Source organism: Falco cherrug, chromosome 8 (genome assembly GCF_023634085.1).
Source record: "Falco cherrug isolate bFalChe1 chromosome 8, bFalChe1.pri, whole genome shotgun sequence".
In the NCBI taxonomy this organism is placed as follows: domain Eukaryota; kingdom Metazoa; phylum Chordata; class Aves; order Falconiformes; family Falconidae; genus Falco; species Falco cherrug.
Genome location: NC_073704.1, coordinates 62,300,778 through 62,318,798, shown reverse-complemented (window position 1 = coordinate 62,318,798; position 18,021 = coordinate 62,300,778). Strand labels below are relative to the sequence as shown.

Here is an 18,021-nt window from a genome sequence, read left to right as displayed (position 1 = left end):
CCATTTAGGAAGGGATTCAGGGTCCGTCAGAGCCCAGAAATCAGTGAGAAAACAGAGGCACAAAAACCAACTGTTGTGATTTAGGCAAAGGCCTCCACCCAGGTGTGATCCAAACTGTCCCAGAGACATCGGCTTTGATGAGTTAACGTCATTGATAAAACGATGGGGTATCGAGGATGCTCTTGGCTGGAGGATGTGCTGAATTACCCCTGGTCCGAACCCAGACACCGCGTTCTGGACTCATCGGGGATGCTGATGGGGAAGATTGAGATCTGGTGTAAAAGATACCCAGGCACATCCTGGTTTTCTTCCAGCCAACACACTGCTTGTCAGCCACCAGAGCATAACAAACTCAGCAGAAAAAATATGAAGAGTTAACAAAATAAACCTATTAAAAGCACAGCTAATGGCAGACTTCCGAGTCTCGAGAGGAAGCGTGCAGATTTCTGCGTCTCCAGGGAGGGCGACCCGACACACCTTCCTTCACGCTGCTCTCTCAGATGCCTCACAGAGCACTGCCCCCTCCGAGCCCCCCTCGCTCTGAGCTGCCCCCAGGGACTCCCTGGTAGCCTGGAAAGCCTTAAGCACTACGGGAGCAGCTCGCCTAGGCAATGAGCTGGTTATATCCCTTCGTGGAGGCTACAGTTGGCACTGGAGTATTCCCTAAGCATTCCTCTCTGCGGTGGGTCAGTGATTCTGGGAAGCTGTCCTCTGGCTGCACACCCACCTGCACCCTCACTGCAGGCACTTCCCAGTGCTGTACTTTCATGTCAGCGGCAGGGGGAATCTGTCCATCCCAGAGACCCTCGAGGTCCTATTTGTGGAGAGGTTCAGACCGTCATTCTCAGCTGGGACCTGCCTGCGTGGTGCAGCTGTGATCAGCTTTACATGCCCCATCGCTACACGGCTGGGGTGAGGGTTTCCTTCCCCGTTCATTCTGGATGTGTCCCATCTCTATTTTCATCACTGAAATATCTCCCTTTATCACCTAGTGTAAGCGCTTGAGAGTCACCATCGTACTCATTCTCACAGCATCGCTTTAAAGTATTTCACAGTAGCCCAAGGACACACAGACAAGGAAATACAAGCAGGATCTTCTGAGTCAGTGGCTGGTGCCCCAACCACTGGGCCAGCGAGAATAACTTGTGCTCTGGCTTACGCAACTTGTATTGTCGGAGGTGCGAGTCTCAGGAAATCCTGGCAGCTGCCTAATGCAGATACTGGTTTTGTTTGACCTTCAGTGGGCTGCTGCATCCCACTTGAGCACAGCTGTAGGTAAATCTCATACTAAGTTGTATTCCTTTCAGTTCAGTTAGGTATTTATTTTAGCTAACTCCTAATACGATGCTTGGAACCTATTGGTGTCATTCCTAATTAATAATTTATCATTAGTACACTTAGGAGAATAATCCAGACTTCTGAGTTTGCAAACCGCTTGCAATTAATCACCAATTTACTCAATCTATTTATTGCTCAGGACAGCTGCTGGACAACCTCTGTACACGATTTTTATTCCAAGGCTTGATCGCAGTTGGCATTACATGGCACTGCAGCAGAGCTCAGCCCCAGCTCCTCTCCAGCTTTCCAGTCCAGGGGTCAGCTGGAGGCTGCTTTTACCAGCAGCGCCGCAGTTGTCTGAGTCCCACCCGCAGCCCCGGGCTCTGCGGGGTGTTTTCAAGTCCAAGTAGAAACGGATAGATGCTGCGGCTGTCTCCTCTGGCCATGCTGCCCCTGCCAGTGGCTTTGAAGATCATGCAGGGATTCCCCGTGCAAAGGGTGAATTTCCAGCTGGCACCATACCCACCTCGCCATTCCTTGGCACCCAGAGAACCTGCAAAATGATTGCTTTGAACAGGGACTCGCAGCGTTTAAAATCAGGATAGAAGTGATGCCTGCTAAAGCATCCCCACTGGCTGCTCACGGCAGGTCACGGGGATGACTGACAGGAAGGGGATGTAGGAATGGCCTTGACCATCAGCCATGACCAGCACCTGAACGGGCTCTCTGGGAAGGGCAGAGGGATGTCTGGAGTCCACCAAGTCCTTACCAAAGCAAGTTGCTGCTTGGCCTCAGGGTGGCACAGGGCAGGGATGGTGCTTGTGCAGGAGCAAGCTGCCTTTCCCAGCCCATTACGCTAATTTTTTTGATTCTGCAGCAACACAGACAACACATTACATCCCCACAGAGAGCCACAGCAATAAAAAGGGTAATTATAATATCCTGCCACTTGCAGACAGCTATTTCAGATATATTCCCTGGTGCCCACAAGTGCCTGTAGATGGAGCAGCCAGGCTGTCAGCAGTGGTCTGGGTCAGCCGAGGAGTGCGGTGCTGGGTCCAGCTCATCTTCTCCCTTCTTCCAGGAGTGCACCGTCCTTCCCAGACGTCAGACATCCCCGGTTTCTACCCCCTCCCTCCCGGTGGAGTTGGACAGATCACGCCGTCGATGGGATGGTGAGTGTGGAGGGCTCGGCCCCCTGCAGCCCCCAACTCGCTGGCTGCTCATACAGGGGACGGTTTATTGAACACACCGCGTGCAGCCGTCCTCTGTAACCTCTATGGTGCTTACGCCCTGCCTTCATCCCTCCGCTGTGCTGTGCGATGGGGAGGAGGGTTTAGCCCTGCTTTAGAGATGGGGAGCGGATCTGCAGAGAGGCTGAAGGCTTTGTCCCAGCTGGGGCATCCCTGGAGCAGGATTACAACCTGCCTGATTCAAACCAGTCTCCTGCCTTGCATCAAGTTGCCTGTGTGGATTAGGAAACCCAGAGAGAGCTTCCTACTCACCTCTCCTAATACCAACAAAAGCTTCTCTATTTGAGTAGGAGGTAATTTTCTCCCTCACTGGGGTTTTCGGTACAAACAGTGCTTTCCCTGAGCATGCCACCAGTGCAGTGTAATCCCGTGGGATGCTCCATCTGCCAGGCCACAGTGCTTCTTGGGGTCTGACATACAGGGAAGAAATCCAGTGTGGTAGAGACCTGCCCTGGCAAAGGACCCCAGTACCCACAGCCTGGCCACAGCACAGCCGGCTTAGTGGTACCCACTGCCCCAGCGGGAATGGGGAAGGAGGGACCACGGTGAGTTGGAGCACTCCCAAAATGTCCCTCCTGCATGGGCCAGCTCTGAGGAGCATGCCACTAAGCGGAGCCTATTGGGAAACCTGCCCCAGGGACAGGACTTAAAAATACACCTGGACGTGCTCCGTGGGCATTGCCACTGGCTTTTGTCACAGTGATCGTAAGCACGCCGCGGGAGCCGGTCTGGCGGGCAGTGCCGTGCGGGCATCGTCACGCTTCAAATTAATTTTTAATCCCCGTCGGTGATGCAGGGGCCTTGCAGAGGCTCGCGGGGAGGCTGGTGGATGCAGGCAGCGGGTCGGGGTGGCCTGGATGAGGGGGAGAGCGGGGAGGATGATCATCATTGCAGGCAGCCAGATCCCCCCTGGTGCCACCTGATAAAACCCCAGCAAAGCCCAGCAGAGACCTCCAGGTACAAGACCATACTGCAAAATGGGAGAGGCGAAGCATATTAAGAGACAAAGTAAAAAGTTAGCTTTTTGTTTTGGTTTGATTATGAATTTCATGTTCCAGATATTTAACCACAAGGAAAAACAGGGGCTGAGGCCTCTGATACAGAGTTTGCCTTCTGTGCTAAATCTGCTACTCTTGGGTGATGATTTAACTCCTCATATGATGTGATTCATCCTCAGGAAAAACAAGTACTGGGGTGACTGGGCTAGAACATGAAAGAAGTAGTTGGAGGTGAGAAGGGAGCCTGCTTGCCAAATGCAGGGTCCACACTTGGGGTGGGATGCTGCGAAGGGCAGCCCTGGGTGTGCGGGGGGAGAGCAACCTGGTTTGCACAGCGGTGGTGTTGGTCGGTCGGTGGTGGAGGGAGTTTGCAGTGCTGAGAGCTGCTCTGGCATCTGCGGGGTTTGGCATCCTCAGACGACCTCGCCAGACGCATTCATTAGTGACTAATAGAGCAGATACGATAAAGCAACAAACGGCCTGACAGAGCGGAGCAGCACCTCGAAGCACGTGTCTGTACCAGAGCCTTTTGTTGCCCATTTTTTATGGAAAGAGCCCCAAAAGCACTCCCGAAGCGCCCAGAGGCTCAGCAGATGGGCGTGGGTGGGTGCAGAGGCACCGAAGCCCAGCAGGTTTGCGGCAGCACGGACCCCTGTGCAGGGGGTGGCGGGCAGCGGGGCCGTGTGCCAGGGATGCTTGTGCCAGTGCCACGGAGCCGGGGCAGCCACGCGCGGGCAGCAGCTTTCCCTCCACGAGCCGGTGGGCAGGAGCTGGGCAGAAACGGGCTTTGTTCTCACCAAGCGCTTTGGGAGGAGGAGCTGCAATCGCTCTCTCTGTAATTACCTGGGACGACAGTAGATAAAAGCCTCCGAGAGTCCAGTCGAGTGAGTTTTGCTCACGGGAGCCTGGCAGTGAACGCCGGCGGGAGCCTGCGAGCTGTGCTGCGTGGCGGTGCCGTGGCTGTCCCGCGCTTTTTTCCAAGCCGCCCTCCCACCGCTGGGTGATACGGGCTGTAATTGTGCATTCCCAACCCTCAGGGACTGATTTTGGAATTGCATTAATTTGCACGTCAGAATCACTTGGGATGGAGCCACAAGTGCCCGGCTCCTTTTCTATCCTGGTATCTCAGCCTCTGCAGTAACGCGTGTCGCTTCTGGATTAGCTCCGAGTGTTTTCTCGGCCCTGGGGCAGCCGCCTTCAACTTCAAAGGTGTTTTTGGCTCCCCGATACACGGTAGCACTTGGCTGTTTGTTGGTGTGTTTATACCCGCCGACATCTAAGGGGTGGGAGAGGGCCTCTGCCTGGCAGGGTGTAAACAGAGCCCTGCCGCCTCGGCTGCCTTTCCTGCAGACAGATCCTGCAGATTTCGGTCAAGCCGAGACACAGCAGCTCCCTGAGTGGCAGAAACAGAAACTCCTTCCTCCCCAGCACAGCTCAAGGGCCCCACTGCCATGGCACAGCACTGCCGTTACTGCTCTTCAGGGCAGAAACTGTCTTTAGCCCTGAAAATCCCTGGAATCCAGGAGCTCGGTCCTTCGCAGGGCACCGCACTGAAGGATAATGGGTTGGGGGTTTTGTTTTGCTTATTAGAGCTCAAAATACCAGGTGCTGGTCGTACGCACAGCTCTGTGCAGCCTGGCTGGAGGAGCATGAGCATCAGTGCAGGTTGAAGCACCCCATCATGGCCTCCTCAGGCATCTCGGTTTCCATGCACAGTTTTAGGCTGGGAGCATCTTTTGGCGGGTTTGCAGAGCAAGCCAAGGTATTTTTGAGCTATCTCCATATGAAACAGGGGGGGGGTTTCCCTTGCTGGGAACAACAAGGAACTTCCTGCATACTTATGTTACAGTATTAAAAATAATTTCCAGCTCCAGGTCTGGTACACACCCCATCCCCCGTATGAAACAACTTTCAAAAGAAACTTAGGACTGAGTTTTTGGCTTCTTTAGAAACGACAGGCATCCTTAAAAGGATGCGCTGGGGAAATCAGAGCATTTCTGAAGTACGTACAAGGGCAGAGTAGGTGCTTTCTCTCCAGGCACTGGGAGGTTGCCGTGCTCAGCCACCCCCCAGCACAGCCTGAAACTGGGCAGCCTCTTGTGCACCGCAGGGGGAGCCTCTGACCAGGGTTTAGTTTATTGCTCAAACTGCGCTTTTTAAAGCAACTTCTGTGCAATAGCACATCTCCTAATTTTTCAGCACACCTCTGCATTTTGTGTTTTATAAACTCAAAGCTGCAGCGTTACTCAACACCAGGGATGGAGGGGGGTCAGAGTTGGATCCAACCTTTGCAGGGAGGCCCAGCTTCTCACAAAATAAATCCAGGTCCCACACTGCCTCTTGAGCCCAGGGGCACCCCGAGCATCCCACCAGGCAGAGCTCCTGGGGCATCAGTGCTCTGAGTCTCCTTAGCAAATCTATGGGAAATACCACATAGCTGTGGATACTTTATAGACTCTTTCTTCCCGATCCCAGGCAGAGCCAGTCTGTCTATCCGCTCCCGTCATGTGGATTTAGACAGCCGTATTCGTCAGCGCTTTCTGCTGGGGCTTCTTTCTCCAGGTGAGTATGAGCTGTGTGAGACAGGGCAGCAGCTCGGCTGGTCTCACAGCTTGCAGTTTGTGCGGCAGGAGCTTGCAGCAGACCGCAGCCACCCAGGGACGGCCACGCACCCTCCCTGGGGCAGCCGTGGGAAGAGAAGGTGCTTTTAGGCAGTGTCTGCTCCAAAGGGTAGTCAGGGGAATAGCGAGCATCCCAGGAGGATGCACAATGATTAGGTTTTAATCAGCAGAAGTCAAAACAAAGCCAGAAGCCCCTGCCTTCAGCTCAGCACTGGGAAGACGGGGTGAAATCCATTGCTCAGGATCTTGCTCCTCATCACTAACCCTAATCCTGGATATATCCCTTCCGCCACCACTGCTGAGTTTCGCTCTGCAGAGACTGATCTGCTTTATTTGGTCTCAGCCTTAAAAGCCGGACAGGCGGCAGGCAGCGATTTGCTGTCATCCCATCAGCACAAGTCAGTTCTCTGAGACATAAGCACAGCTTCTGCCTCCCCCATCCTGTCATCGGGCAGCACGGGGCTGGCATGGCCCCAGGCCAGACCCTGCACATGGGAGGGGGGCGGCAGAGCCAGCCATGTCACTGCCCATCTTCTCCCTGCGAGGACCTGGCCCTGCAGCGTGACCCATCTTTAATATCGAGCAGGTTGAGCAATGTACCGCATTCCCAGGCCGTTCATACTGCAAGTTTATGGTCACCCAGGACCAAATTTTGCCCTCTGTAAATACACCCAGACCCCAGCGATGTCCCCGTGAGCAAAATACATCCCCTGTGGATGGAAATTGCAGAGCCCAGCCCCTCTGGGCGTGCTGGTGGGCAAAGCCCCATGGCCCCAGCGAGGCCGGCAGCACCACGGGGACACCTGTGCACGCTGCATGTGCTCGTGCACCAGCTTTCGCTTCTGCTTCATGTTGTCCTGAAGAGCCATTAACGGAGGTTTCCCACAGGAAAACCAAGCAAACCCTTATCCATGCTAGCCCTTAGCCATGCAAAAACCTCGATCCATGCAACCCCTTAGCCCTGCAGCAGAGGCGAGGGAGCGCTGCCAGCCCTCCTTGCCTGCCGAGGCATCGCTTTGTCCGACCTCAAAGGTGAAGGCGAGAGAGGAGCTAACGGTTCCCTGCGGAGGCCCGGCAGCTGCCCCGAGCCCGGCGCAGGAGCTCGTGCTTGCAGGATTTTGGGGCAGATTTTGCAGCACTGCTGCAGCCGAGAAAGTACACCTGGTCAGATAAGGATCAGACTGTGCTGGTGGATTAAATTAAACAGCTTTTCTTTTTGTGCCAGCATATCTAATGAACAGTTCATCTCCCATGGGCAATTCTGCCATCTCAAGCTGCAGACATAAAGTGGCAAGCTTGGCAAAGCTGACTGCGCTGGCTTTACCCTCCAAATCTCGAGAGCGTGCTAATGAAGCCTGAAAGCTAGCGAGACCTCTCCTGATCTCAGTCCTGGTGGTGGAGAGCATTGCTTAGGCAAGGTGCACCTCCTAGAGTTGCACTTCGGTTCACGTTCAGACTTACGCTATTTCTGTTAAAAGAAAGGTGCGGGGTGGTCCTAATCTCTCCCATCCAAACCCTGGGTTGAGTTTGTTGTTCCTTTCTGCAGTGCTGAGAAGCTATTGCAACAACAGGGATCTGAGTAGCTGGAACTGCTGGTTGAAAGTGCCCTTGACCTCGGTCAGGCTCCCGCTGCAGGCTGGGCTCCTCGCAGCGGCACCCGGACCCTTTCTGCCCGCTTGCCTGCGGCCCGTCTGGCCGTGCCCACTGCCGGCGTGGCAAGGGCTGACCCAGGGGTGGTGGGCACTGCCTGCCCCGCACCAGCCCAGCAGCACCCACCGCCGGTTTGCTTTCCATGTCCTCCGCTTGCCGTCTGCTTCTGCCACGTCAGAGTGCCATCTCATGAGACACGCCGCTCCGGCTGCCCCAGCATCCCGAGCATCCCCAGCGCAGCCCTCCCGGCATGGCTCATCCGCTCTCTGTTGCAGGTTCACTCACCCGCTGATGCTGGGCTCTGGCATGCACACCACCGGCATCCCGCACCCCGCCATTGTGCCCCACTCCGGCAAGCAAGAGATGGAGCACTATGACCGAAACATGTAAGTTGGAAGTGCCAGGGCAGGGCTCAACAGCATTACCGCCTTAATACCCATTTCATTTATCACTATTAATGCTTGCACCAGCGGGGAGGATGGATGAACGCCGAGCTCTGCTTGCATCAGGCAGCAGCAGGCATCCAGGGGACAGATCTCGGGCCCCTCCACCCGCTCGTGCCATCGGGTTGGTTTGGTGTCGAGTCTTCTGCTGAGCTTGGTGCCACCAGGCTGGCAGTGATGCTGACAGCTCCTCCTTTGGTCCCACCAAGGAAACCTCAACCAGAACCAAAGAGAGAGAAGGAAGCCAAGAAGCCCACTATCAAGAAGCCCCTGAACGCTTTCATGTTGTATATGAAAGAAATGCGGGCGAAAGTCATTGCCGAATGCACCCTGAAAGAGAGCGCCGCCATCAACCAGATCTTGGGCAGAAGGGTAAGAGCACACGGGGCTCAGCACCGTCATCCCAGTGCAGCATCCCCATCCCTTGCAGCTGCTTTTAAGCATGTAACAAGCATCTGCTTGCAAAACCATGTGCTCTTATCCCTTGAACACGCAGCACGTGCCCCCCAGCACAGGGCAGCCACGGGGGGCTGGGCTGGGGAGGGACAGTGGGGCCACATCTCACCACCGCACTTGTCCTTGCAGTGGCACGCGCTGTCCCGGGAGGAGCAGGCCAAGTACTACGAACTGGCTCGCAAGGAACGGCAGCTCCACATGCAGCTCTACCCCGGCTGGTCTGCCAGAGACAACTACGTGAGTGGCTGCGGTGGCTCGGACCCCTCCCCAGGGCATGGCCGAGAATGACCGGGGAGGGGGGAGGGGATGGGGGGTGACAACTGGTGTTTGCCAAACAACCCGCCTGTCCCTGGTGACACTGTTCCTGGCAGCACAGCAGCTGTAGCTCTGTAGCTGTCTGAGCTGCGCTCACAGGAGTGTAATAGTGGGAGATAATTTTTTAAAAGGCAAAATAGCAAAGTGTAAGCTGCTTTGTGTGAGCTGTAGTGCAAACCTTGGTCTCGCAGGCTGTTCAGGTCTAATTGCAGGCTCTGTGGGGTTGCATCCCAAGCAGCAGCGTTGCAGGGCAGGTAAGCAGCGCTCAAAGTATGACAGTCACTGAGGTTCTGTTTATCCCTCAGGGATGTTGATCCCACCCTGACCAGTCATTATTTGAGGACCCTGAGCAAATCAAGCCAACCGTGTTCAAAGGATTCCAATGCAATCTGAGCAAACGCAGGCAGCACTGCTTGCTCTGTGAGCTGGTGAGCTCAGCCTAGCTCTTTGGTGAGCCTGTTTCCCAACCAAGGTTGCTGTTAGGGAATAAAAAACCCTTTCTGGGTTGAAAAAAGAAAAGAAAAAAAATTTCTCAAACCAGGCAGTGGCTGCTGAGCGGAGCAGCTGAGCCATGCAGCAAATAGTGGTGGTTCTCAGCAATAAAAATCAGTCCAGAGGGCCCTGAAACACGCTGAGGGTTGGGATTGTGCGTTCCTGTAGCCAGGAGAGCTTTCCCTGTGTACAAGAGAGAGAAGGGAAGCTCCCGCCTTGGTGTTCCCCAGTTTTGGCTGTAGTGAGGTACACTGCTGCAGCAAATCGATGCCAAATCAATCGCTGAGGCCTGAGCAGAGAAAAACTGTGTTTAGTTTTCACAGAGAGATTACTTGTCTCTACGGCCGAAATAGTGGCTCTTTTCCGAGGGGGCTGTGGTGGGCTGGCACGGCCAGGGCTCCCGGAGCCCCCCACTCCCCAGGGAGAAGCAGCGGCAGCCCCTGGGCTAGCTGGAGGGACAGAGCTGCTTTGTAGCTTGTGGTGGTAGAGCCAGCACTTGGGAAGCCTCTGGGCTACTCTCTGGAACATTTAAAGGTTACTCTTAAAAAAAATATTCATTTCCTCTTAGCTATATTAATCACTTCAGCAGCACCGTGTTAAAAGAGGTGGCATAGGTGTAGCGGTGCCCCAGAAGCACAGGATACACTTCAGGTCTTTTCCAGTGGCCTTCTCGACCGTTTTGATCTTACATGCCTAACGAGCTCATTAGAGACCTGAAGCAAATCACATGTAAGTCTTCAGATGTCCATCCATCCACTCCAGGGCTCGGCCCTTTGATCTGAGGCTCTGTCATTTCCCTCACAACTGCTTTCTTTCCCCTGGGAGCTGCACAGTGAGCACCCATCCAGCCCACCCTGCCCCAAACCCTCCTTCCAGAAAGCCCAAACTCCACTGAGGGTGAAAGAACACCCTTAAACAGACCAAAACCACCCCAAAAGCCAAGGGCAGAGATGATGCAGAAAAAGCAGAGGTTGCGGGAAGTCCCCAGCTTGCGTTTCCCTGCAGCAACACAGATATCCCTGCCTCCTTGCAAGCACAGGTGAGGAGCTCAGCATCCATATGCAGCTTTGCAGGATCAGTGCTGGACGCTGCTGCCCTCTGGAGCCACCCTTAGAGAAACCAGAGCAGTACCAAAGGGCAGCACCATCGGTGGGCACACATCTGGAGGGCAGCAGCATCTGGAGGGCAGCAGCCTTGCTGAGAACAAGGCACCATCCTCCTCCAAGGCCAAGCGCATCCTCCCTGGAAATCTTAAATCCTGTAGCATCCTTCACCTGGGTAAGGGCTGGTTCCTTGCTCCAGAAGATGGAGCAGATGATGGGCTCCAAAGGCACACATTGACTCCCTCAGCAGCAGCTGCTTTGGATCTTGTGGTCACTGCAAGAGATGCTTTTCTCTCCAGAGCCTGAGCAGGGAGGAGAAGGAGGAATGTAGGTCACTTCTGCAGCACGTGATAAGGATATCAGGCAGGAAATACAGTTGCTCCCACACTGAAGAAAAAGCTTACCACAGCTCAGAGCTTTCCACCTTCACTCAAACCACAAGGAGTCATATAAAAAGTCACAGGTCAAAGGCAGCCCTGCGAGCTGCCTGCTCCCCACAGGCCAGATTTGCTGCTGTGCCCTCATACTAAGCTCATCAGAAGATGCGGGGGGTTGTTGCATATTGAGAATCAGAGAGGCAGTTTGGGGATAAAACTGGGTTTTCTTGTTAGTAAGGGAAGGAAGAAGAATGAAGGATGGGTCCAGAGCTGCACAAACATTGAAATAAAGAAGTATTATTTACAAATGAATTTCTGGGGATTTCCTAAAACTCTCTTTCCTATTTGAAATCAGGGATGCTCCTCCTGGTAACACATTACAGATCAACTTCTGTTCAGGTGTAAGGCATCGCATTAGAGCACATAGTGGAAATAGGGAAGGTGCCAAAATAGGCCAAGTGCTTTTTAGAACCATGAAAAGGGAGGAAGAATAAGAATACACCAGGAGGATCAGCTGTTGAGCATAATGCCTCCGTTGCATGTGGTAAAACTTCTTTAATCTAGTTAAATATATTAATTAAATTATCTATCGATTAATTAACTAAAGCAATAATGGGTGGGATTCTCAGGTGAGGACACATAAGGGTGGGCTGAGGAGTGCTGGCAGGAGTTAGCAGAGGTGCTGAGCAGCACAGGTAGGGGTGCTGTGTTTATTAGTGCTGTTTTGCACACACTGATGTTTTCTCTTGCACAGGCTGTAGTATAAATCAGGGTCTGGGCTGTGTTTCTAGTGTGCTTGTGGCCTCAGACAGCAGAGCAGGGGAGCAGCGTGTTGGGAGGAAGGTGCAGCAGATGCAGGGGGGGTAACAGGGCCATGTTGCCTTTGAGTTTCTGTTGCTGTTTCAATGTATATGCAGATCTCGCGCAGAGTGGTTTGGGGGTGAGTCAAAATGCTGATGGTGCTGGATCTGGGGATCCTGGAAATGAGGGGTTATTCCTGAGATAAGGTATATACCCAGAACAAATCTGTGCCGTGTAAAAGGCAGCCATCGGCACGTGTGTGAACACAGATTTGGGTGGTTGCTTTGAGAGTTCCACCAGCAGCCCAGTCCAGCCCCAAAGCCCCTGCACAGCACCCTCGTTCGCCGGGGAGCATGGACTGATGGCCTTTCCTTTGCTTCCCTAGGGGAAAAAGAAGAGACGAACACGGGAAAAGCAGCAAGATTCCAACTCAGGTAAATGCGTGCGACTCGGTGGCTGTCCCTCTGTTTTTCTTGGAGGGGATAATCCGAAGCAGTTGTCATGTTTTACTGTGTTTTCTTCTATTCTCCTGAGCTTAACTGAAGAAATACATTAATTTTTTTTAATACATGGTAAATTAACATTTCTGTGACCTTTTCATAGACATATTTGAATTAGAACTTGGTTAGTGTGTGAAAACCAAGACTAGATTTTGACAAGTGCATAACTTCATATAAACTTCCTCTAAACTTGCGCTATTCAAAACGTGCAGGGTGCATGTCCCCATCAGCCCTACAGATACCATTAATTAAAGAAAACTCCTCTCAAATGCATCAGTATTGCGTGTGGGACTAAATGCAGTGACAAGATTGAAGATCACCTGTGGGGTTACCCCAAATTTGGTTTTCATTTCAAAGGAACCTAGAGCTCAAGCGAAGTCATGCTAAAACCGAGTACCAGCTGCCTCCCGGCCCCACGGTGTTGGTTAGAAGAGGGCCTTTGGGCAGGTTTCAGCAGGTGGCACATGTTCCCATCATCCAGGGCTATTCCTGTGCTGGTTTCTTAAGTATTTCTGTCATATCGGGAATAAATAATATCTGTACCATTCAATATTCATTATAAAACATCAAGAGCCTGTCCTTGCCCACGGTGGCATCACGCATACATGAAGTTAGCCAGCTGGGTTTTTTCAGTACATCCAGCCTGTGAGTGCCTGTAGACTTAACAGCTTTTCCCATTCTCCAGCCAGCTCATTACTGCTCATTGCTGTTATTTGCTTTTGGGTGAAAATCAGTCAGCCAGATGATAGCCTGCATTAATTCATAAAGTTCAGATCATCTCATGAATTTAATGAATCGCCATTGGACAATCTCTTTGAATTGTCCATAAAATGCAATTCCATGACTGTGTCCTAGCAATATCTTTGGTTTGGTTAATGCTATTGATCTCATTCTGATAAGGGGACTATAAGCTTTTAGGCTTGTATGTAGTGTGTGTATATATATATATTTATATATCCATATATATGTCCTGTCTGTGTGATACAAAAATGATAATTTCACCTGTTATGGATTGAAAATCAACTGCTGGTCAGACACAACAGGAGACACTGGTGGTGGCTGAAAGAGGGAGCATGAATCCAGCACAGAAATGTGCTGTTCAAATCCCGTTTACAGCACTACAGGAAAAACATGATGTGCCTGAAGGTAAACAGGGCTTCACCCTCCTGAGTTCCATAATTACCCAGTAAACCGGCCACATTTTAGGAAAGACCACGGAGAATAGCTTTTCTGTTAAAACTGGAGGGGCAATGATGGGGGGCAGAGCAGAATAACCTGGGCCTGGGTCTCCCTCATGCTAACTACGCTTTCAGCCTGCTTCTGCAACATTTCCTCCTGTTCTTTTCCATGCGCAGTCCGAGCTCGCTGGCAGCCCTGGTTAGTCACTGCTGGGAGGGCAGGGAGCAGGTAAGGATGCAGACACAGGAGGCAGGCAGCACCTCTGGGATTTCGCAGCTTTTCCAAACTTAAGAAGTTTGAAAAGCCATGAACTTCCCCGTAATTGCCCATATTTCCCAGAGCTGAGGCTGTTTCCCAAACCTCCTTCTTCTCCAGCTGCCAGCAGTGATCACTGATATTTGCCTAACCATCACTTTTTTCTAGGAGAGGTGGTGCCGGCACTGTTCTGTTAGAGAAAAAAAAAATTGGATTGTAGTGTGTTAAAGTGGCTAAAATGATGTTGCCTCTTTTCTTCCTCCTGCTCCTCCTCCTCTTTGTGCCTCTGCCTTGCCCATTCTCCGCCACGCATGCTTCTGTGTTCAGATCCTGCCTCTCCTAAGAAATGCAGAGCTCGCTTTGGCCTCAACCAACAAACGGACTGGTGCGGCCCGTGCAGGTGTGTATCAGCATCTCCTCGCTGCTGGGGTGCTCCTGGGCGAGCGGGTTCGGCTCCGTGCATCCCCTGCAGCCACCCCAGCGCTGGCGGTGGCCGCTCCAGCCAGGCGGGGATGGGGTTTTCCCTGGGTCCTCAGCAGTTGTCTGAGCTGCGAGGGTCAGGCTACGCCCTGCCTGGGTTTCTGACCCCTGCCTGGGGCGACGTTGGTGTGATGCTTTATGTGTATCTCAGCTGATGGACTTCCCTGGTCTTAAAAGCTTATTTCCAGGGTGGTGACCTCTGTGACCCCGATGTGTGGCTTTTTTCCCCTGTTAGAGATTTCCTATCGCATAAATAGCACCCTAGGGCCAGCAGTGAGTAGTTAATGGGGTTGGTTTTTTTTTCCTGTTTATGCTGGGTATTTCAAGATCCAGCTTTTCATGGCCCTGAAATTTTGCAGTAGCCACCATGGGCGAGGTGGGACGGCCTCAAGCAGCAAGACAGTTTGCAAGTGCCCTGTGCCTCGGGCTTCTAGAGAGTGGATGTGGCCAGGTGATAGAGAAGCTCAGTGCATGAGCCAAGTGCTACCTGGCTCCGGGGTCTGCAAATGCAGCCAGGCAGAAAAAGCTCCTGGGGGGCCCCTGGACCTGGGCACCAAAGCACAGAGAGGCTCCAGCCTGGGCAGAGGGCTACGATTCATAGCATGTTTTTTATACCAGTGCACTGAGGACTCTAGCAAAAACTGGAAGTGTTGCTTGAAGTGCTTAAGTGCAGCTTCAAGTGACTGAACTCATTTAGCCTACCCAAACATGAACCCTGAAGCGCAGCCCTGCAGAGTCCTGATGGTGCTTGGCCCCTGCCCTTGCTGGCACCCGAGCTCGGGTCCCCACGCTGAGCCCGAGTGAGTATATACCCCCTCCCTGCAGCCGCATCCCGAACCTCGGGTGCTGTGCAACAGCAAACTGCCCCACTCGCCTTTTATACACTGGACAGCATCATCAAGCACCATTTTTTAACTGATTAAGAATCCAGACAGAGCTCACTTAACGTCTCATTAATACTTTATCCCGACTGCCCAGAGAGGGGTTTTTGTGACCTCCGTCCCTCACCCGGCAGTGCCACCGAGCCCAGCGCCCCGAGCGCAACTGCAGCTCTGCGGGCAGCTCCCCCAACCTCGCTCTGCCTTCGTTTGAACTCTCTGAATTCAGCTTCTCCTCTGCGCTGCTTCCCAATTAACACAGGCTGCTGAAGTGCTCGGAGACCTTAGCATGCTTTTATTTTTTAACCTTTGCCTCTCAACCCCTGGCTGGTCGCAGCCGTTCTGCGGTTCCCCCTACTAATGCGCTGCCACTGCCTCAAGGGCTCCTGTCCTGCGTGCTCTGCTCGCCATGCGGAGAGCAACTCCCCGGAGGATTTCCACCCCACAGGAGAAGTGAACTGCTTGAAACTGGGTGTTCCTGCTCTAGAGCTTTCACCCTTCTCCCCCTTGCCCGGGGCAAACAGCTCCAGGGTGCTGTAGCAACTAAAGGGGGAGGGGTACAGCCCCTTGGCTGTGTGATCACCACAGCAGCGAGCCCCCTGGCCCCTTTGTTAGGATCAGATCTGCTTTTCCCCTCCCCCCATTATTTTAAATCAAATCAGTGAATCGATGGATAGATTTGTATCACAAACAGGTCATTGAAACTCTCTGTCCTGCAGCTTCTCCTTGGGCTTCTCTGCTCTGGGGAGTCACAGCCCGTGTAAAACAACCTCTGAGTTAAAGCAGGGCTGTCGTGTTTCATATGGCACTAATTGGGTCACCACGGCTAATGATGACACTGACAGCAGTAATAGCACTTCTCTTGTTCGCATCCAATGCGAAGTCATGTTTAATACTGGACTAGTTAATACATATTCTAACAGTGTCTAGTTTTTCATTAGGAAGATCAAAGAAAGGTGTGCGCCCGCATTAGCGAGTTCTCCAGCTGATCCATTTGCCTCAAATGAGGCAGCTGGGCGGGGGCTGGGGGGGGGGGGAGGAGGCTCTTTTGAGCTGTTTTAGCTGTAAAGTCATGAATGCCATCCACAGCAGAGGGACTATTCCCTCGCTGCCATTAAGGTGACATCCTGAGAGCTCTTTCCTTTAAAACTCTGCTGAGATGCTGGAGGACCGGTGGCAGGTGGCGTTAGGGCTGTGTCCCAGGAGGAGAAGGAAAGCCTGCTGAGCAGCGGTGGAAGGGGCACAGGAGCCCTGGCTGGCCGGGGTGGTGGCAGAGGTGGCAGCTGGGGCTCCGGGCAGAGCTGACCGGCAGCATCACCCAGGGGGGCGGTTACAGCAAGGACGGTGTGCGACCTGGCTTTTTGAGACCCCCCCAGTCGTAACAGGGACAAGTGGGGAACTGGGGGGTGAAGGCTGGGTTGGTCCCCGCTGCCCCAGTGCTGCTGTCTTTGGGACCTTCCTGGTCTCTGCTAGAAGCACAGGGCCAGGGGAGGAGAGCGGCCACTGATGGGGCTGCAGGTCTGCTCAGGCGCCCTTCTCCCGCCGGAGCTGGCGCTCCAGCCTCTGCCCATGGCACGCTTTGTACCGCTGCCTCCGCTTCCCCAGGCAGCGGGCGCAGCCGGCAGCAGTCCGGGAGAGCCACGGGCGGGAGCTCTGCCGGGGCAGCCAGTGGCCCGGTGGGCTCCCTCCGACAGGCTCAGGGTCGAGCTGGTGGGCAGCCACCTGCCGTGTCCCCCCAGGCCGGTCCCTTCCCTGCCCAGCCTTGGCTTGGCGCTCCAGCTCCGCGGTCGCGGCGGCGGGAGCAAACGGGAAGGGTTGGGCGATGCAGGGCTGGCGGGACCGGGGGCTTTGCTGCAGGAGGCAGAGCGGACGGTGGTGCTGCGCAGGGCCTAGGCAGGCGCTGGGAACGGGCTCTTGAGAGCTTCGGATGTTGAGTTGGCTTGTGCGGCCTGAGGAGAACAGCCAAAGATGGCGGCAGGGGCACGGCACGGACCCCTGGGCATGGCCGGGCTGCCCGCCCGGGGGGCACAGCCCAGCGGGGCACAGCCCAGGGCTGGCTGCCCCCATGGCAGCTCCGTGCCACGGCCTGCCAGCAGGTCCTGTGTCCCCTGTGCCCTGCCCACGCCGTGGCTGCCAGCATGTCCCATGTGTGTCCCCCGTGCCCCCTGTGCCCCCTGCGGCAGGCGAGGGGGCTTCTGCCCCGGGGGACACATCGTAGCCTTGACCCCAGCGGGAGCTGCTTCACCCTCCCAGCAGCAGAGCAGCCGGGGCAGCAGCTGGTGAGAAATGCCCTCCTCCTTTTACGTTTTGTTATTGCTTTGATTTTTTTTGTTTATTATTGCTTGTACTTTTATTATTGTTAGTATTACTTTTTATTATTGTTTTCATTTTCATTGTTTGGTTACCTTTCACCGTTTCTGTTTTTTGTTTATTGTTTTGATTTTATGATTTATTTTCATTGGTTTATTGCTTTTTTCATTTTGATTTCTATTATTTTCGTTTGTTTCTACTTTATTAATATTTTCGTAATTGTTTTATTACTATTTTGATTTTTATTGTTTTCATTTTTGTTACTTTATTTTTATTCTTGCTTTGATTTCATTATTACTGTTTCGACTTTACTCTCATTTTCATTATTTAGATTTTTACCCCCGTTTTTTCATTTTTAAGCTCGTTTTTACGACCTCCCCTCCGCACTCCGCGGCTGAAGCCTCCCACCGCCGTTCCGCTGCTCCCCGCCCTCCCCCCCCCCCCCCCTCCCACGCCGCTGCTGCGCGGCCGCGCTGCGCCCCCGGTCCCGGCTGCGGGGCCGCCGTTACAGCGCCGCCTGGCGGCCACGGTGGGAAACGCACAGGGACCACCGAGCCCCCAGCGCTGCTGCGCGCCGGGTGTGCAACCGTGGCCTCGGCCCGTATTCACAGGTAACTCTCTCCACTGTTCTC

General features: G+C 53.6%; 1 protein-coding gene across 8 annotated transcripts in view; it reads left to right on the top strand.

Moving 5' to 3' along the window:
* Positions 1 to 18,021, top strand: part of TCF7 (transcription factor 7) — a 73,804-nt gene that overhangs the window by 51,935 nt on the left and 3,848 nt on the right. For 3 of the 8 annotated variants that reach the window (XM_055717525.1, XM_055717526.1, XM_055717527.1), the window contains exons 5-10: positions 2,363 to 2,453; positions 6,005 to 6,091; positions 8,076 to 8,186; positions 8,453 to 8,615; positions 8,829 to 8,936; positions 12,173 to 12,221. In XM_055717525.1, coding sequence (XP_055573500.1) covers positions 2,363 to 2,453; positions 6,005 to 6,091; positions 8,076 to 8,186; positions 8,453 to 8,615; positions 8,829 to 8,936; positions 12,173 to 12,221 — 609 coding nt within the window. Of the gene's footprint in view, positions 1 to 2,362; positions 2,454 to 6,004; positions 6,092 to 8,075; positions 8,187 to 8,452; positions 8,616 to 8,828; positions 8,937 to 12,172; positions 12,222 to 14,048; positions 18,018 to 18,021 lie in introns of those variants that run through there. The other 5 variants (XM_055717523.1, XM_055717522.1, XM_055717530.1 and 2 more) reach the window with 4 other exon arrangements.